Below are 17,342 nucleotides of genomic sequence, written 5' to 3' on the forward strand. Positions count from 1 at the left end.
CAGTTCTGGTGCTCATTACCCTTTTTCTATGTCGATGTGTTGTTCTAGTTCTCAGTATTTAAATTTTTGATTGTGGCAACCTCACCAACGTACACATGAGATAGTGTTGTTGCCATGGTGAATACGCTGTCAGTGGGTCTATACCTTCTTCTGACCATTCTAGACAGCCACAGCCCCCAAGCTTACAGTATTATTTTTGTTGTCTGCTACAACTCACAGTACCCTTTTTACCCCTTGGGCCAGTAGCAGCTGAAGCACCTCCAGAGATTTCTGAATAAATGCAGTTTTTCATAGGATGGGGGCAGACTTGTTTGTTTGCCATCCTGTCTCCTTGTTTCTAGCCACTTGAATTTATTTTATTAGCCCCACTGTGCCCTTGCTCTTTTTATATTTGTTAAGGGTGTGCCTCATGACCTCGTTTTTTAATGTTTGTGGATGGGGGTACCCCCATACACTGCTCTTGTTCCCTTCTGTATTTTCAGGCACAGCCTACCAAACAGCAGAAGCTGTTTGGATGTGAGAGACATATTGTAGGCTTGCCAAAACATACAGTGGTTTGCAGCCTCCTATTGCTTATCATCGGTTGGCTTTACTATCACTCTTATTTCTTGCTTTCTATTCAATGGCTTTCCTTGTTTCAACCTGTCCATCTCGTGTTTGCCCCTCCCATGGAGCACAGCCTCATTACCATCTCTTTCACTGGCTGGCTTCTATGATTCATCTGCTCGCTTTTAGGGAACTACTTTTTCTTTTTGTTTAAGCACTCCATGAGAGTTCATGTGTTTTCCAGCTGTCCCTTTCATGTGCTTGCCTCCCCACTCCTTGTTGCTATCTTGCCCACGTGTTTCCTTCCCCCACCCGCACTCAGGTTGCTCTTTCTCGCATGTGCTTCTCCTCCTAGCGCTCCACTGTGCTCTTTTTCGCCTGAGTGTGCCACCCTTTCGCCAATGTTCTCTCCCTCATATTGGTTTCCTCCCACCCATCGTATTGCTTCTTCCCCACCTATCCCCACAACCCGCTCATCCATTTTTTTTTTTTTTTTTTACATTTTCTGGTAAATACCAGATCAGTGTTTAAAAAGGAAACATAGTCTGTGTCCTGTTGTAGGAGCGCACATGCTTGTTGAATGCCTACAAAATGATATTGCGTCTGTGTTACTGCACCCATGCAGCATGCTAAAAGGCATTGGCAAAGCCAATAGATCTCACAGGTGCAGCCTATTGGCTTTGCCAATACTTCTGTATCTTCCCACACTGAAAAGCAGGTGGTGAAGCTTCAATGTGTTGCCTTCCACAAAAACGCAGGCACCATTGCGCCAAGGTGCAAGAGTGCCTGCGTTGTAGGCAAGACTGTTTTGTGCAGAACAAAAACAATCCTTGGAGACTTAAACTTCCTTCTGTGTGCTGCAGAATGCTGCACATGTGGAAAGAAGAAAATATGAGCAGAAACAAACATACTTCTCTTTACACCTCCCCTGGAAAGGTGTTGCATTTTTACACATTTTCAGGTCTATCTCTCATGGTAAATCTGAGAATGTGCCAAAATCTATGGGTGGATGCGTGGGAACACCCACGTTCCACCCATGAAACACATCCTTGGTGCAGAGTAACGCAAAGCAGCGACTTGCGCTGCCTTGCATTATTCCAGATTTTCCAAGCACCGCAGGGTCTGCAAGATGGCCTTGCATTGCTGGATAAATATGACTCTAGTGTTGCGTTCCCCTGGTGTTTCTTCTGTGGCACACAGGCAACGCAACACTATGATAAATTTCACCCACAATCCCCCATGAAGTTCACATTGGCCTTTGACATTGTTTGTTGTGTCCCACAGGAGGTGTGACTGCAAGTTCACATTGGCCTTTGACATTGTTTGTTGTGTCCCACAGTAGGTGTGACTGCAAAGATAGCATGTGGTTATCAGTGAAGCAGGTGTAGGTACCGCTATGGAGAGTCCCACAAGAGGTGTGACTGCAGAGATAGCATGTGGTTATCAGTGAAGCAGGTGTAGGTACCTCTATGGAGAGTCCCACAGGAGGTGTGACTGCAGAGACCGCATGTGGTTATCAGCAAAGCAGGTGTAGGTACATCTATGGAGAGTCCCACAGGAGGTGTGACTGCAGAGATAGCATGAGGTTATCAGTGAAGCAGGTATAGTACATCTATGGAGAGTCCCACAGGAGGTGTGACTGCAGAGACAGCATGAGGTTATCAGTGAAGCAGGTGTAGGTACATCTATGGAGAGTCTCACAGGAGGTGTGACTGCAGAGATAGCGTGTGGTTATCAGGGAAGCAGGTGTAGGTACATCAATGGATAGTCCCAGAGGAGCTGTGATTGCAGGATAGCGTGCAGTTATCAGCCCAGCGGCTTCAGGTATCTCATCTATAGTCCCACAGGAGGTCTGACTGCAGAGATAGCATGAGGTTATCAGCAAAGCAGGTGTAGGTACATCTATGGAGAGTCCCACAGTAGGTGTGACTGCAGAGACAGCATGTGGTTATCAGCGAAGAAGGTGTAGGTACTTCTATGGAGAGTCCCACAGGAGGTGACTGCAGAGATAGCATGAGGTTATCAACGAAGCGGGTGTAGGTACCTCTATGGAGAGTCCCACAGGAGGTGTGACTGCAGAGATAGCATGAGGTTATCAGTGAAGTAGGTGTAGGTACCTCTATGGAGAGTCCCACAGGAGGTGACTGCAGAGACCGCATGTGGTTATCAGCAAAGCAGGTGTAGGTACATCTATGGAGAGTCTCACAGGAGGTGACTGCAGAGATAGCATGTGGTTATCAGTGAAGTAGGTGTAGGTACCTCTATGGAGAGTCCCACAGGAGGTGACTGCAGAGATAGCATGTGCTTATCAGTGAAGCAGGTGTAGGTACCTCTATGGAGAGTCCCACAGGAGGTGTGACTGCAGAGACAGCATGTGCTTATCGGTGAAGCAGGTGTAGGTACTTCTATGGAGAGTCCCACAGGAGGTGTGACTGCAGAGATAGCATGAGGTTATCAGTGAAGCAGGTATAGTACATCTATGGAGAGTCCCACAGGAGGTGTGACTGCAGAGACAGCATGTGGTTATCAGTGAAGCGGGTGTAGGTACCTCTATGGAGAGTCCCACAGGAGGTGACTGCAGAGATAGCGTATGGTTATCAGTGAAGCAGGTGTAGGTACATCAATGGATAGTCCCAGAGGAGCTGTGATTGCAGGATAGCGTGCAGTTATCAGCCCAGCGGCTTCAGGTATCTCATCTATAGTCCCACAGGAGGTGTGACTGCAGAGACAGCATGTGGTTATCAGCAAAGCAGGTGTAGGTACCTCTATGGAGAGTCCCACAGGAGGTGTGACTGCAGAGATAGCATGTGGTTATCAGCAAAGCAGGTGTAGGTACCTCTATGGAGAGTCCCACAGGAGGTGACTGCAGAGATAGCATGTGCTTATCAGTGAAGCAGGTGTAGGTACTTCTATGGAGAGTCCCACAGGAGGTGTGACTGCAGAGATAGCATGTGGTTATCAGTGAAGCAGGTGTAGGTACCTCAATGGAGAGTCCCACAGGGGGTGACTGCAGAGACAGCATGTGGTTATCGGTGAAGCGGGTGTAGGTACATCTATGGAGAGCCCCACAGGAGGTGTAACTGCAGAGATAGCATGTGGTTATCAGCAAAGCAGGTGTAGGTACCTCTATGGAGAGTCCCACAGGAGGTGTGACTGCAGAGACCGCATGTGGTTATCAGCAAAGCAGGTGTAGGTACCTCTATGGAGAGTCCCACAGGAGGTGTGACTGCAGAGACCGCATGTGGTTATCAGCAAAGCAGGTGTAGGTACCTCTATGGAGAGTCCCACAGGAGGTGACTGCAGAGACAGCATGTGCTTATCAGTGAAGCAGGTGTAGGTACCTCTATGGAGAGTCCCACAGGAGGTGTGACTGCAGAGATAGCATGTGGTTATCAGTGAAGCAGGTGTAGGTACCTCTATGGAGAGTCCCACAGGAGGTGACTGCAAAGATAGCATGAGGTTATCAGTGAAGCAGGTGTAGGTACCTCTATGGAGAGTCCCACAGGGGGTGACTGCAGAGACAGCATGTGGTTATCAGCAAAGCAGGTGTAGGTACCTCTATGGAGAGTCCCACAGGGGGTGACTGCAGAGACAGCATGTGGTTATCAGCAAAGCAGGTGTAGGTACCTCTATGGAGAGTCCCACGGGGGGTGACTGCAGAGACAGCATGTGGTTATCAGCAAAGCAGGTGTAGGTACCTCTATGGAGAGTCCCACAGGAGGTGTGACTGCAGAGATAGCATGTGCTTATCAGTGAAGCAGGTGTAGGTACCTCTATGGACAGTCCCACAGGAGGTGACTGCAGAGATAGCATGTGCTTATCAGTGAAGCAGGTGTAGGTACTTCTATGCAAAAGGCAACAATGAGTATAATTAGCTGCACATTCCTTAAGTTTTCAATAAATCTTGTGAACATTAGTGGTGCTCAAACACTAAAGTACATCCGCTGCCAACATGTACATACTGGAATCAACAAAGCAAAACCAGTTATTCACAAAATCAAAACAAATGAGTGGAGTACACTATAAATTCCTTGTACCAGGTACCCAGAGTACCCTGATACTCATGCGATTGATTCTAATTTGAATTCTTTATGTTTTTTTGTATGATTTGATGGTACCTCTTGTCTCTTTAAATCATATGTTTTACAAGGAATTTATAGTGTGCATCACTAATTTTTTGCGTGTTTGTAGGTACTTCTATGGATAGTCCCATAGGAGCTGTGATTGCAGAGGTAGCATGCAGTTATCAGCACAGCGGGTGCAGGTACCTCGTCTCTAGTCCCACAAGCGGTGTGATTGTCGAGAGGACACGTGGTTATCAGCACAGCGGGTGCAGGTACCCCTCTGACGAGTCCCATAGGAGGTGAGATTGCATAAGCAGTGTGCAGTTATCAGTGTTGTGGGGGCATCTACTCCTGTGGATGGTCCCACAGGAGGTGTGATTGCAGAGAGAACATGCAGTTATCGGTGCAGCAGGTGCGAGCACCCCAATGCATAGACCCACAGTTATGACCACAGAAATTCTGTGTGGTTATCGGCGCAGCGGGTCCAGGTATCTAGTCTATAGTCCCACAGGAGCTGTGATTGTGGAGAAGGCATGTGGTTAGCAGCACAGCAGGTGCAGGTACCACTCTGGAGAGTCCCATAGGGGGTGAAATTGCAGAGACAGCGTACACTTATTAGTGAAGTGGGTGCAGGTGCTCCTGTTGATGGTCCCACAGGAGGTGTGATTCCAGCGAGAACATGCGGTTATCAGTGCAGCGGGTGCAAGTAGCCCAATGGATGGACCCACAGAAGTTATGACCACAGACAATCTGTGTGGTTATCAGTGCAGGGGGTGCAGGTACCCCTTCTGAGTTTGGTTCAGGAGATGCAGAGCACACGGATGTCAGACGTACCTTGTAATACTTGTTGCTGGTATCGTTTTGATATAAGATCAGGCACTTGCTGTCCAGCCTCCAATAATGTCTTTTCCTCTGAAACAGAAAATGAAAATGTTAATAGTCGCATACTCTATTACTGGCAGTGATGGTGGAAGGACCTGTAATGCCCCAGGTCAGTGCCTGAAATGGAAATAGAGAAGTGCAGGTACTCACTATCTCTTAGCCCCAGTTTGCTTCTGGGAAGTGTCTTACTAAAAGTACTGCACCCCTGCTGACAAATACTGATTCTCTCGCTTTCAAAGCAAAAAAAGGAAAGTGCAGGTAGTCCAACTATTACAGTATCTCCCCAGGAAAATCCCTGCCCCAAGTGAAGTGATCATTTGCTGAGACGCCCAAGCCCCTCGTTACTGTCCTTCTCCAGCCTTGCACACCTAGGACTCTCACCACGCACTACCACCACTGCCTTAACGCAAGCATGGAATCCGCGATGAAGCCTCGAGGTCAGTAACTGTGACTATTCGTAATAAACTACTGGGTGCACTCAATTGGTAGTGGTGCCTGCACATGCAGTGACAATAGTGACCATTTCATGTGACTGAAAGAGCTCTTTTACGGGGCACTGGGGTTCTGTCAAAGACCATTTCCACACTAGTGGAACGTGGTGCACTGAACACAGATATCACCAGTGCATAGTTGGCATTAGTGCCAACATTCCACAGAGGCCTTGGTGTTCTCAGCCATAGATCTCCGCGTCAAAAACAGTCCTTTATGGTGGGTGCGATCTACCCTTGGTCTACCCAGCAACACAAGGTAAGACAAAGTTTTGCATGGCTGAATAGGGTTTCTTCACAGTACCCTCGCCTGGCACAGCTTCCTAGACTCTGCACGCCCACCAACAGATAGCCAACTCTCACCTGTCTAGCCAATGGCACATCAGGTCTCCTGTGTGCTCATCAGTAATAGGTTTATGCTTTCCTGCATTCCCTCATAGCGTTAGAGATTGCTTCCACATTGCTAACAGTAACAGTTACCATATTTGCAATTAAATTTACCGCCAGAGCAGATCACACATTGCCCATAAGTAATAGGTCTACCCAGAAATCACAGTCAGTAGCACATATACTGAGTTAACAGATTTCTAATTAGAGTTGAAGCCAGGTTTCACATTAACAGGAGTAGCAGGTGTAGAAAACTCTCACGTCTACAGTTCTACGCAATGTCCCTATGTCCTCTAACTGATGCAGCCATCTTCCACATGTGCATATACCCATATAGCAAGGAGGAGTTCCTCTTCTAGCTCCATAGAGTCTCTCGTTCAGATAGTTTGGATGGGGAGGTGATGCATTGACCCATTATGGGCTCTTCATCTGGCTGAAGGATCTCTGGTGCTGTCCATCAAGGAGTCATACATAGGCAAGCTCAGATGAGATTTCTTGGAAGTGTGCATGGGTAAGTTCTGGGGTCTTGGAGACATTAGACGGAGAAGGGAGATTGTGGCTCAGATCTGCTAGAAGAGATGGACATGGGACTCTCCCTAGTGACTAGTCAGATGTGGCAGTTATTTCCGGGAATAGCTTCTAGTGATATGAACCAAAGGTGGGGACATGGGCTGTGGAATCTTAGAGATGTGATGGAGAGGAAAAGGCAAGATGGGTAGGATGAAATGTCAAACCCAGCAACATTACTGAATGGAAGCCGGAGGCATCAGTGGTGGTTGCCTTTTCAGTGTGGACGAGGGGTTGTTAATAGTAAGTTAAAGCTGTTGGTTTTGGAACCCTTATGGATAGCGGTGACAAACGGATGGGTTGCACTGAAAGATTCAAGATGGATCAGAAGGGTAGCGATGGGGAGGATCGGTTGAGAATGTTAAACGATGCATCCGTGTTTTGGAGGGCTTTCTCACATTCTGAGGAGATGATAGCCAGGAGTATGTGACCGGTACTCAGGCACGGAGAAGGGAAGGTCTTAACAGACCTGAAGAACAGGTCTACGTACGAAAGAGTTTGGGACACCTATACTTCAGATAGATTCTACAAAAGAGGCAGCAAAGCCTGGCTAGTTAGATTAAGCACAGAGAGGGGCATGGGATAAATGCATACTACCTAGGTACGAAGGTGGAATGGTCGTGACAGACGTACAATTAGATTGCTCAGCAGCACCAATGTGACTGGCTGTTTGAACAGTGAGACAATCCAGTCTCAAGACTGGAACTTTCCGCAGTTACAGAGCTGGTGATACTCCACCGCCGAGGCTGAGGGCCCCCTGTCACTCCTCTGGTTACCAAGGCAGTGATTGGCAGGTAGCAGTCCAGTGAATGGGCTGGCATTGTCGAGTGTCGTGGGAAAATGCACTGTCGAGTGGAACATGGCAAACATCAATGAGCTAACTTACTCGATTAAGGCAATGGGATGCCATATGTATATCCAGGGTGTGGCATGGATAGGAACGCATGGGGTTGCTTTCTGACCTAGCTAAAGCTTTTGACATTCACAAGACCCAGTTCTTCAGATATCCCCAACATAGGCATTCATTAGCGAGACACCAGAGACATTTGAGAGATGTGTCTGAATACAAGCATTAGAAGCGAGATTGATTATCAGCCTGCTAGGGGGTGTTGGTTGCAAAATTCATATCTTTATTACTGTATGTCAGATTTTTATTGTTTTGGTCTTGTTTTATTTAGATAAATATTGGCTATTTTTCTAAAACTGGTGTGGTGTCCTTTTGTAGTATTTTCACTGTGTTACTGTGGTTTATGTGCAAATGCTTTACACATTGCTTCTGAGATAAGCCTGACTGCTCGTGCCAAGTTACCAAGGGGATGAGCAGGGGTTATCTGAGCGGGTATCTCCCTTATCCTGACTAGAGTGAGGGTCCCTACTTGGACAGGGTGCAAACTGACTGCCAACTAGAGACTCTATTTCTAACAAGGGGAAACACAACATCACAGTTATTTTGAATTCTAGTAAATATTGCCCCAGATAAGATATAGAAAGTGAGGGCCGCAAGGGTGATAGATCTTGGTCCCCTAGAAGACAGTGACTAGCATGAGGCTCAAATGGCAACTTGGGAACTAGCGAGCTCTTCAAGACTCCGGTTAATCATGCTGAAATAGAGGGAAAGGCTATAGTTTATTTCAGACCGCCTCTGGAAGATGGAGATCTCTGCTGCGAAAGGACAAGTTCAGTATGGAAGACTGAACACCCAGCTCACAGCTTCACCCTAGATTGTGGCTTTGTGATGTGCTGAACGACTATGGTACATCTTTCCACAGTGAGTGGTCCTGAGGTTTGTGGGTGAGTAGGGAACAGGTCCAGCTAGTATGTACCACTGCACTCCTACGATGCTGTACCACCTGCCTGAGACCCTGCTCTAGGGCTTACTCTGAACCCCTACGTGTACAGCTTTTTTGTGGAACACAGTACGCCATCTACTCATACAGCTCTGCAGCAGCAGACTGTCACTCCTCCTGCATCCATCATCTAATAAATAGCCTGGACCTCAGAATATGTAGCAATGTGCTGTGTTTGGCACCCACCACACGATACTGCATTTGTGCATGCAGCTCCACTCCACGGTGTGGCACCACCACTGCATGTGTGCCTGCAATTAATTAAGGGCAGTCTCTCCTGAGTGTGTGTGGTACCACTAAAGGAGACTGTCCTGGCCCAGGCCTTGGACTTCATTTTAGGGCACGGTCATGGTCTTCTTTCCATCTGCACTGTATGGCTCAATGATTGCAGCTCCACGCGATGGCAAAACACTGTAGGTGACACTCCACTTTGTGGTAGGGAGAGAAAGACAGAGAGCGGGAGATGCAAATGAGGTCCACACATTTCTCACCAAAGTGTCCTTGCTGGTGTAATGCACCATCCAGCCCTCCTTCAGCACCAGGCTGCTCTGCCGCTTCGTCTGCTTGACTGACTGGACCACTCGCATCAGGGGGATGTTGTTGCTGGCACACGGGCTGAAAGGAGAAATACCATAGACAAAATATCAAATTGAACGAGTCTTTCCACATATGCTGGACAAGGAGCTCACATGGGTTTCATTGTATTTGCAAAGTTTTATTTGCTGCTGCGGTGACTCAGAAATAGCCCAATGCAACTGTTTGGAAAATCACACAAATATGGATCCGCACCACCTTAGAGAACTGTGGCCTAATGGACATGATATCACATTGGTGTCCGTCAATCTATCGGCCACATCAACAAAGGACTTCAGATAATCAAGTGAACTAACTCTAGGGCCGAAATGTCAGCTTTGGAGAGACAAGACCTTAGAGGTAGAGTGGCGTGTATGATCAGCTATTGCTGAGTCTATAGGTATATCAGAAAGCCAAAGGGAGTGATTTATATATATAGATGGATGGTCTGTCTTTCCGCCATGAGGAGCGGGAAAGGAGTAAATTATTCCATGACAGAAGGACCGGCCACCTAATTTAAAATGACTGTCAAGCAGGTGGTCATTTATACGAGCATTACTGCCACCACTGGCAATGCATTTTACTCTGTGCTCTGGGACTGCGTCAAACCTGTTGCGATGGAGTATACATACCGCCAACATACACATCACCCGCAAAGTGATGTCTAGAAAATCTTGTTAAATTTTTTATATTCTTTATTCAGTTTTCTTAGAAAAATTGCCTAAATCAATCTCCAAAAAGCCAACACATTTCATGGCTTTTCTTTTTTCTTATGACTGTTCTTTCATCAGGGCTTTCTTCAATTTTTAAAAACGTACATTAACATCCATTCCTTGAAATCCTAAATCATTAAACTGTAAAATATCCAAACAATTAAAGGATTATTTTACATACAAACAAACAGTATTAAGAACTTCGAAAAACAGAAAAAACATCAACAAAGAAGAGAGACCAAAATTAGGGATATCTGATTAGAATACCCACATAAAAGTAATAACCAAATTTCAAAGAACCAATATTAAAGACTCTGTAGGATATAATAACATGTTAATACGATAACATGTTTGAGTCTAGCAGATTTTCAAAACACAGAATTCTTACATTCATGAAAATTCACCATTGTTACACGTAAGTGCACAGAGTTTAAAAACACAGGTTTGATACCCAATTTTAATTAATTAAGTTAATTAAGAATGACTCCCAAGAAATTACTGGCGTGACATGATTAATATTCAAAGCACGAAGATGTGTCTCGAAACACCATCACTATCTTCACACATAATATGGGTCTCTAATAAATGCTCACAAATCTAAAAAAGGAAATACTTATACAAATTCTCCCCAATCGTTACTATATACATTATTGCAAAAAAACCTTTCTAAATCCTCTGTTCACAATTTTTAGCATTTCCAACAATTGGTAAAGGTTTCCAAAGCAACCAATAACATAATGTGCTGGTAAGTAACCGATCTCAATATTGTTCTCCAAATAAATATTGATGAAAAATACTAAAATATATATTATAGCCACTGAAGATTTCCAGTGAGCACTTATAGTTATGAAAAGAGTGATACCCATCATTTCAGCATGATACGCAAGTGGACACATCAAATCTTGCCATGTGGGATGAAAGATGGACCACTGGCGTCCCTTACACAGTACGCATCATCTTCTGTCTACACTTGAACGCCAGCAATCTGATCAATTCTCAAATATGCGATAGTCTCTATGATCTGCTAAGTCCTTGCAGAGGGCCGTATTGGACTTTTTTGCTTTTTAGAGTAAACGTAAAAAATTTATTTAAAAGTATATTTTCAACTAATAATATGAAAAAGGATGTATGAATACGCATTTATTGGACAGTCTGGCTAGGATAGGGTGGGGGCCGCCCCCTAGGTGGAGCACTGGTCCCAGCGAGTAGTTTGCCCTCTCTACTGCGAACAAGTGGGAGAAGTTGTCAGCCCTATACAGTGACTTGAGCAGTGATTCAACATAGTTCACAATGTTGATTCAACATAGTCCACTGTGTGGGAATGCTAACCAAGCGCAGGTTATTGCCCCTAGGCCTGGCCTCCATGTCTTCCTTCTTCTCCTCAATAAAACTAAGAGCCTTCTTCATGTTAAGTTTTTTTCTCATTGGACATTGTGGTGTCTCTTCAAGAACAGATATGCGTGGTCCAGCAATCGAAATGTCCTCTTCCTGTTTGTCAAGTGTTGTGTCCAGTTTATTGTTAATTAAGCTGAGGCTCTTTTTCATACTCGGGAGTAGCGTTTTGACATCAGGATCATCGCATCCACAGGTATTTCCTATAATTTGCCATCTTCGGCTGGGTATGATGCCTTCAGCGTGCACCTAGTATCAAATGCAATTTTTGATTGTTTAGGGTGGTGTTTGCCCATCACTGCCCAGCAGATATATCCTGCTCTGGCTGTATCTCCAAGGATTTATAGCAAGGAGCGGGGTCCGCCAGGGACATGCAGTGTCTTGGTTTGATCCAGAATTTGATAGAGATCTCCAGCCCAGAGGGTGCAGATCTCGTGACGATTGGGTCACTTTTTTAGGGTCATACCCACTTCACATGTGGGTCGGGGGGGGTGACCAATGTTGATCACGCCTGGAGAGGCTGCACCCATTCCTCACACACCCAAACAGGGGCTAGCAAGCCCTGCCCACCAATGGTGGGCCTCCACAACATCCACACACCACTGCCAGGATCCCCAGGCAATTCTGACCACAAGAGCACCAGATCCACAACAGGGCGCAGCCACAAGTGCACAGCACAGGATTGGTGTAGCCAATATCCTTTTATGTGTGTTAGTGCATTGTTTGAGTCCAATCATAAGAATAGCGGTGCGGCCGAGCAGCAGCACCACTCACACGTATGGAGGCAGAGGGGTTATAGTCGATCATTCCATTAAAGTGAGGCCTACACTACTTATTTATATTAGGTACTTTAGACCAGCTATTCTACATCATCCTGGGGACCAACAGGTAAATCAGGCCCAAGCGCCAGCTACTCCCCTGTCTCAGACCCTTCTCTTCACAGCAGTCACCAGGTCTGGCTCAGCCCCCGGTGTTGATGAGAAGCTGGGGAGAACAAGCTTGCCTGCCCTCCGCCAGTCCTCATGCTCAACAGCACCCTCCTCTGAAGAGGGTAGCGCCCTCAAAGCAATCAGCTGCGAGGCGGCTGGTTCACCTATCATCAGTCTTCTGGTTGCCTGCCAAAACAAATGAGCCACATGTCTTTAGAGGCTCAAATGCCCGGTCGCTGAGCACAAAGATATCCGGTCTGATCGTGCTGCCGAGTGAGAGGTCAACCACTCCCTGCCCGCATCCAGAACCAGATCCTTGGACAGCTCACAGTATCTACCTGCCTGCCATGTTAGCGGGCCTCATGTCCCAGCCAAGCCCTTGTATCCTTTGACAGACAGTGCTCTGCTATAACCATGATGGTGGATGGTGAAATTAACTATAGGTGTCCCCTACAACCACAATGATAGCAGGTGTTGTCCTCAGCACATGGAGTGTCACACAAGTGACACTCCATGAGCAAGGCACGGTGGTGACCCCTAGTGAATGTTATTTTACCTACCCTACTCAGCCTAACTCAAAATAAGGACCTGATATAGATCTTGGCAGAGGGGAATACTCTGTCACAAATGTCATGGATATGCCATCTACTGTATTACGATCACATTATATCCAAGGGAGATCATAATATGGCGGACAGGATATCCGTCATGTTTGTGAAGGACTATTCCATCTGCCGAGATGTAAATCAAGCCCTACCTTCATATTTCTTGGCCCTCTAACAGGTATGCTCTATACCCGCAGACGCACCCATAGTCAGCTGGGTACATTTGTTTTGTGTGGTAACCGAGTCTATGGCTGATTATCAAAGGACGGCATCCCATTACCCTGTCTATGTTGTACCGGCTACAACACACACTCCATACAAACACCCTCCTCTTTGTAAGAGACTATCCAGAGAAGTTTCCAAGATTTCTCACTTCTTTGCTGATCTCTTCCCTATTAATGGACTGGGACTGTCTATCTATGAAATTCAACACTTGGCCAAAGTATCTGAGGAGGTTGGTAACTCAACTGCAATTACCCTTGTGTTGATCTCTGACTGAGAAAGCAGAATTGCTTGTACTCCTGTCTGACCATCACTGCTGTTATTCCAAACATATTAATGCTCATGCATGCCTTACATGTGTACTGACACCTTTTTATAATGAACTGTGATGTTCTTTTTGAACTGATTCTTAGAATGCATCAATTCTAGCATCTCTGCTAAGTATCATGTGGTTCCAATGTCCTGAAGCTAGTTTATTTAGTGTTACACAGTCACACTTTATGCAGTGGTAAGTACGCGGGCCTCCTTCTGAGGATTGGCACCACAAAGCGTGACTTTTAGAAAGTAGTAGCGTCGGTCCTTCTTTGTTTCTTCAGCAGTTAGTCTTGAAAGACTTATTGCTTTCTTTTTCGTGAGAAGATCCTGGCACCTGCTCAATGTTTAGTTTCATTTAAATAAATGTTTCGATCACATGCTCTGGTTTCCATTCACTTGTTTTTAAGGAAAATTATGAAAATTTGCTCTAAACCTATGGATCTTAGCATTATGTGCTCTAACAGATTGTGGGCAGAAGCCCTAATCCGTTGAAACGGCAATGGCTGCTCTATTTTTTTGCGTCTGTGGTGGGTATCTAAGCATTTAAAACTTCACAGGCTTTCCCGAGGTGGTGTGTTTTTTTACTCTGATCAAACGTCTCTGGATTTTGTCTTTTTGGCCTGATGGAGTTTGTGCAATTGCAGGCAGAGAGTACTGTCCTTCCATAACAAAGGTTCCTCTAGGCACACATTAACAGATTCATAAAATCCATGAAAGCATTATGGAGTATTTGGTCTTGGCTGCAGACTAAGGGGGTCATTACGACCTTGGCGGGCAGCAACCGCCGTGCGGCCGCACTCGCGCGGCCCCCATTATGACATTCCCGCCGGGCCGGCGGGCGCAAACCAAGTTTGCGCCCGCCGGCCCAGCAGGGATGAGGCCGCAACATAGGAGCCGGCGGTGTTGCGGCCGTGCGACGGGTGCAGTTGCACCCGTCGCGCTTTTCACTGTCTGCTATGCAGACAGTGAAAAGCTGGCAGGGGTCCTGTTAGGGGGCCCCTGTACTGCCCATGCCAGTGGCATGGGCAGTGCAGGGGCCCCCAGGGGCCCCAGGACACCCCTTACCGCCAGCCTCTTCCTGGCGGTGCAAACCGCCAGAAACAGGCTGGCGGTAGGGATTATCACTGCTGGGGCTAAAATGGCGGGAAACCGCCGGCCCCGGCGGTGCGACCGCGGCGCTACCACAGCGGTCGCAATGAGGGCCTCCGTACCGCCAGCCTGTTGGCGGTACGGACGCTACATTACCCCTGGCGGTCGTAATGACCACCTAAGTGCCTGATTTGGGTTTTGGCGGACACAACGGTGATTGGTATGTTGTCGGCGGAAATCTAAATCCCATTGCATCCTATGGGACTTAGATTATAGCGGATGGGATATCTGTCACCGTTGTGACGAAGTAACCCTTCCGCCAATATCAAAATCAAGCCCTTATTTTGGAGGATAGGGAATGAAGATTCCTGAAACTGTGTCGTTCGTCTTCATCGTCCTTATATTGCGTTACATTGTCTGTATTCCCTCCATCAACAGTCACCCCAGAGGCAAGAGTACCTCCCCGTCAGCCTTCAAGAACCTTTCGAGTGTTGTGAATCTGACACAGAACTGGAAGTGAATTCTTTAATGCTCACTAATGTGTACTAATTTGCACTAAGAGATAGAGAAAGGGAGGAATTGTAAAATGTGAGTTATTCTCTTGGTGAGACTGTAAGTGCTGTTGCCAAGTTTTCTTGCTCCAGCTAAAGATATCTAAATTAAGAGTTTGTTTATGACGTCTCAAGCCTCCCTTTCACATCTTTGCTTCTGAGACAAGAAAGTGTTGATTAGTTTGCCTTCCCTTAAAGTTTACGTTCTTGTTACAACTGAAGGTATCATTTTCCTTTCTCATTATATCATATTTACGCACCCACGCACTTCCTTTATTTCACAGAGTAATGTGATCTTCCTCAGAAGTCTGTCTATAAAATATTATGGCCAAGATTGCGTTGGTTTGTAATGAAAAGTAACACAAACCTGCGCAAAGTGCTGCTTTGCATTACTTTGCATCAAGGAGGCATTACATGGGTGGTACATGGGTGGTACATGGACGTTCCCATGCAACCACCCAAGGTTTTTGATGCAAAACCCTCTCTACTAACATTAGCAGACAGGGTTTTGCTTCAAAATCGAATGCTGCTGGAAAGAAGGCGTTAAAAGGAGAAATGGCTTAATTTCTCCTTTATTTTCTGACTTTGCATGTGTGCTACACTGTACAGCATACATAAAAAAGGAACAAGTTTTAGGATTTGTCTAGTCATAGTACTTTGTACAGGAAGTGTACCCTTCCAGAACAAGACCTATGCTAGACTCACACACTTAACCTTGCACTATGGTGAAAAGGTGTGTTCATGGCACTCGGCAGGAAAAATCTGCGCCGGCGCTAGGGAGAGGGGAGGACAGTGCCATATCTCTGTAGAATGTCGCTCTACTGCTTTCTCCCCATCACGCAATGCAGCACAGTACCTTTGGGTGTTGTGTTACACCTTTGTAAATCTGCACCTCAATATTTGTGCCTTGCCTTTGCTTACTGAGTTCGCTACAATATGATTTTCGAAGGAACTCCCGGTAGAATTAATTTGTGATTCACTGAAAATTATTTTTTCTTTTTGTTAATAAACCCTTTCAGACTTAGATTGGCGAGAGCATATTTTCTTTGACAATAATTTAAGCAGTTTAATATTCAACTTTTAAAAGAGGCTATAATTCAGAGTAGTGGAAACATGCAGATATATTCCTGCCTATTATACTGAACTCCAGCAGTGCAATAAATAAACATTGTATCATAAATATCTCCTTCTCAGCTAATGACTGTACACATTCAGGGAAGACAGTTCTGAAAAAGATCTGAAAAGCTAATGATCCCTTTAGAGGTGTAAACAGCAGCTGCAGTTCTACTCAGGGGGCTTGTTTTTCATGCTGTCTGTCGGCCCTGGCAGCATGCACAGTGACACCACAACTCAACTGTAAGAAGTTATTAAAGAACAGGAGTGATGCTATTTTCTTATTACAATCGAGTAGTGATGTTAGAATTAGACAACAAAAACAAACAGTAATGACAGACTCCTAGATATATTACTAATTCTATTCCTAATAAGGTTTGATATAATACTTCATAGATCGCACAGTATTAGCAGTCCCTAAGCATCATAGTACCAGATGCTTCCATTGCCCTTTTTAAAGGCACTCAGTTTGCGTTGGCTCGAGAATGGCAGGTCACAGCAGATGCCAGGGGCGAGGAATCCACTCAGACAGCCATTGTGCTAGCCACTGTGAAAATGAAAATGTAGATTTTATATAGCGCGGCTTATCACCCGTGAGGGTATTAAGGTGCTGTCCATGGGTACGGGGAGATTAAGGCCCTCATTATGACATTGGCGGTAAATTCCGAATACCGCCGTAGTGTCGGCCGCCAACATACTGCCGCGGAGATTATGACATATACACACAAAACCGACAGAAACTAGCCACAACCACAAATTCGACAGACCCAACAAACGCAGTAAACCGTCGGAACTAGCACCCATACCGTTAAACCAGCAAAACAACGCCCTTCAAATAATGACCCACAAATCACCACAGCAGACATTCAACAGCATTAAACTATTGGCGGTGCACACCGCCGCAGCAGAACTGGCCACCCGAAAACAAAACAAGGCAACATTGGCCAGTTCAAAAAACCCACAACTGACACAAATATACACACCCCACACACCCACCAACAGCACCATAAAACAAAACCCCACATTGCTCACAATCCTTTGCAAACCAGAGAAGCCCGC

At 46.0% G+C, this 17,342-nt stretch overlaps 1 protein-coding gene across 2 annotated transcripts in view; it reads right to left on the bottom strand.

Annotated features, from left to right (window-relative positions):
• Positions 1-17,342, bottom strand: part of PRKD1 (protein kinase D1) — a 720,579-nt gene that overhangs the window by 107,152 nt on the left and 596,085 nt on the right. For both annotated transcript variants that reach the window (XM_069209053.1, XM_069209052.1), the window contains exons 8-9: positions 9,273-9,396; positions 5,445-5,522 (exon numbers count right to left, since the gene is read on the bottom strand). In XM_069209053.1, the coding sequence (XP_069065154.1) occupies positions 5,445-5,522; positions 9,273-9,396 (202 nt within the window). The remainder of the gene's footprint in view (positions 1-5,444; positions 5,523-9,272; positions 9,397-17,342) is intronic.

This window comes from Pleurodeles waltl, chromosome 9 (assembly GCF_031143425.1).
Source record: "Pleurodeles waltl isolate 20211129_DDA chromosome 9, aPleWal1.hap1.20221129, whole genome shotgun sequence".
NCBI classification, from domain to species: Eukaryota; Metazoa; Chordata; class Amphibia; order Caudata; family Salamandridae; genus Pleurodeles; species Pleurodeles waltl.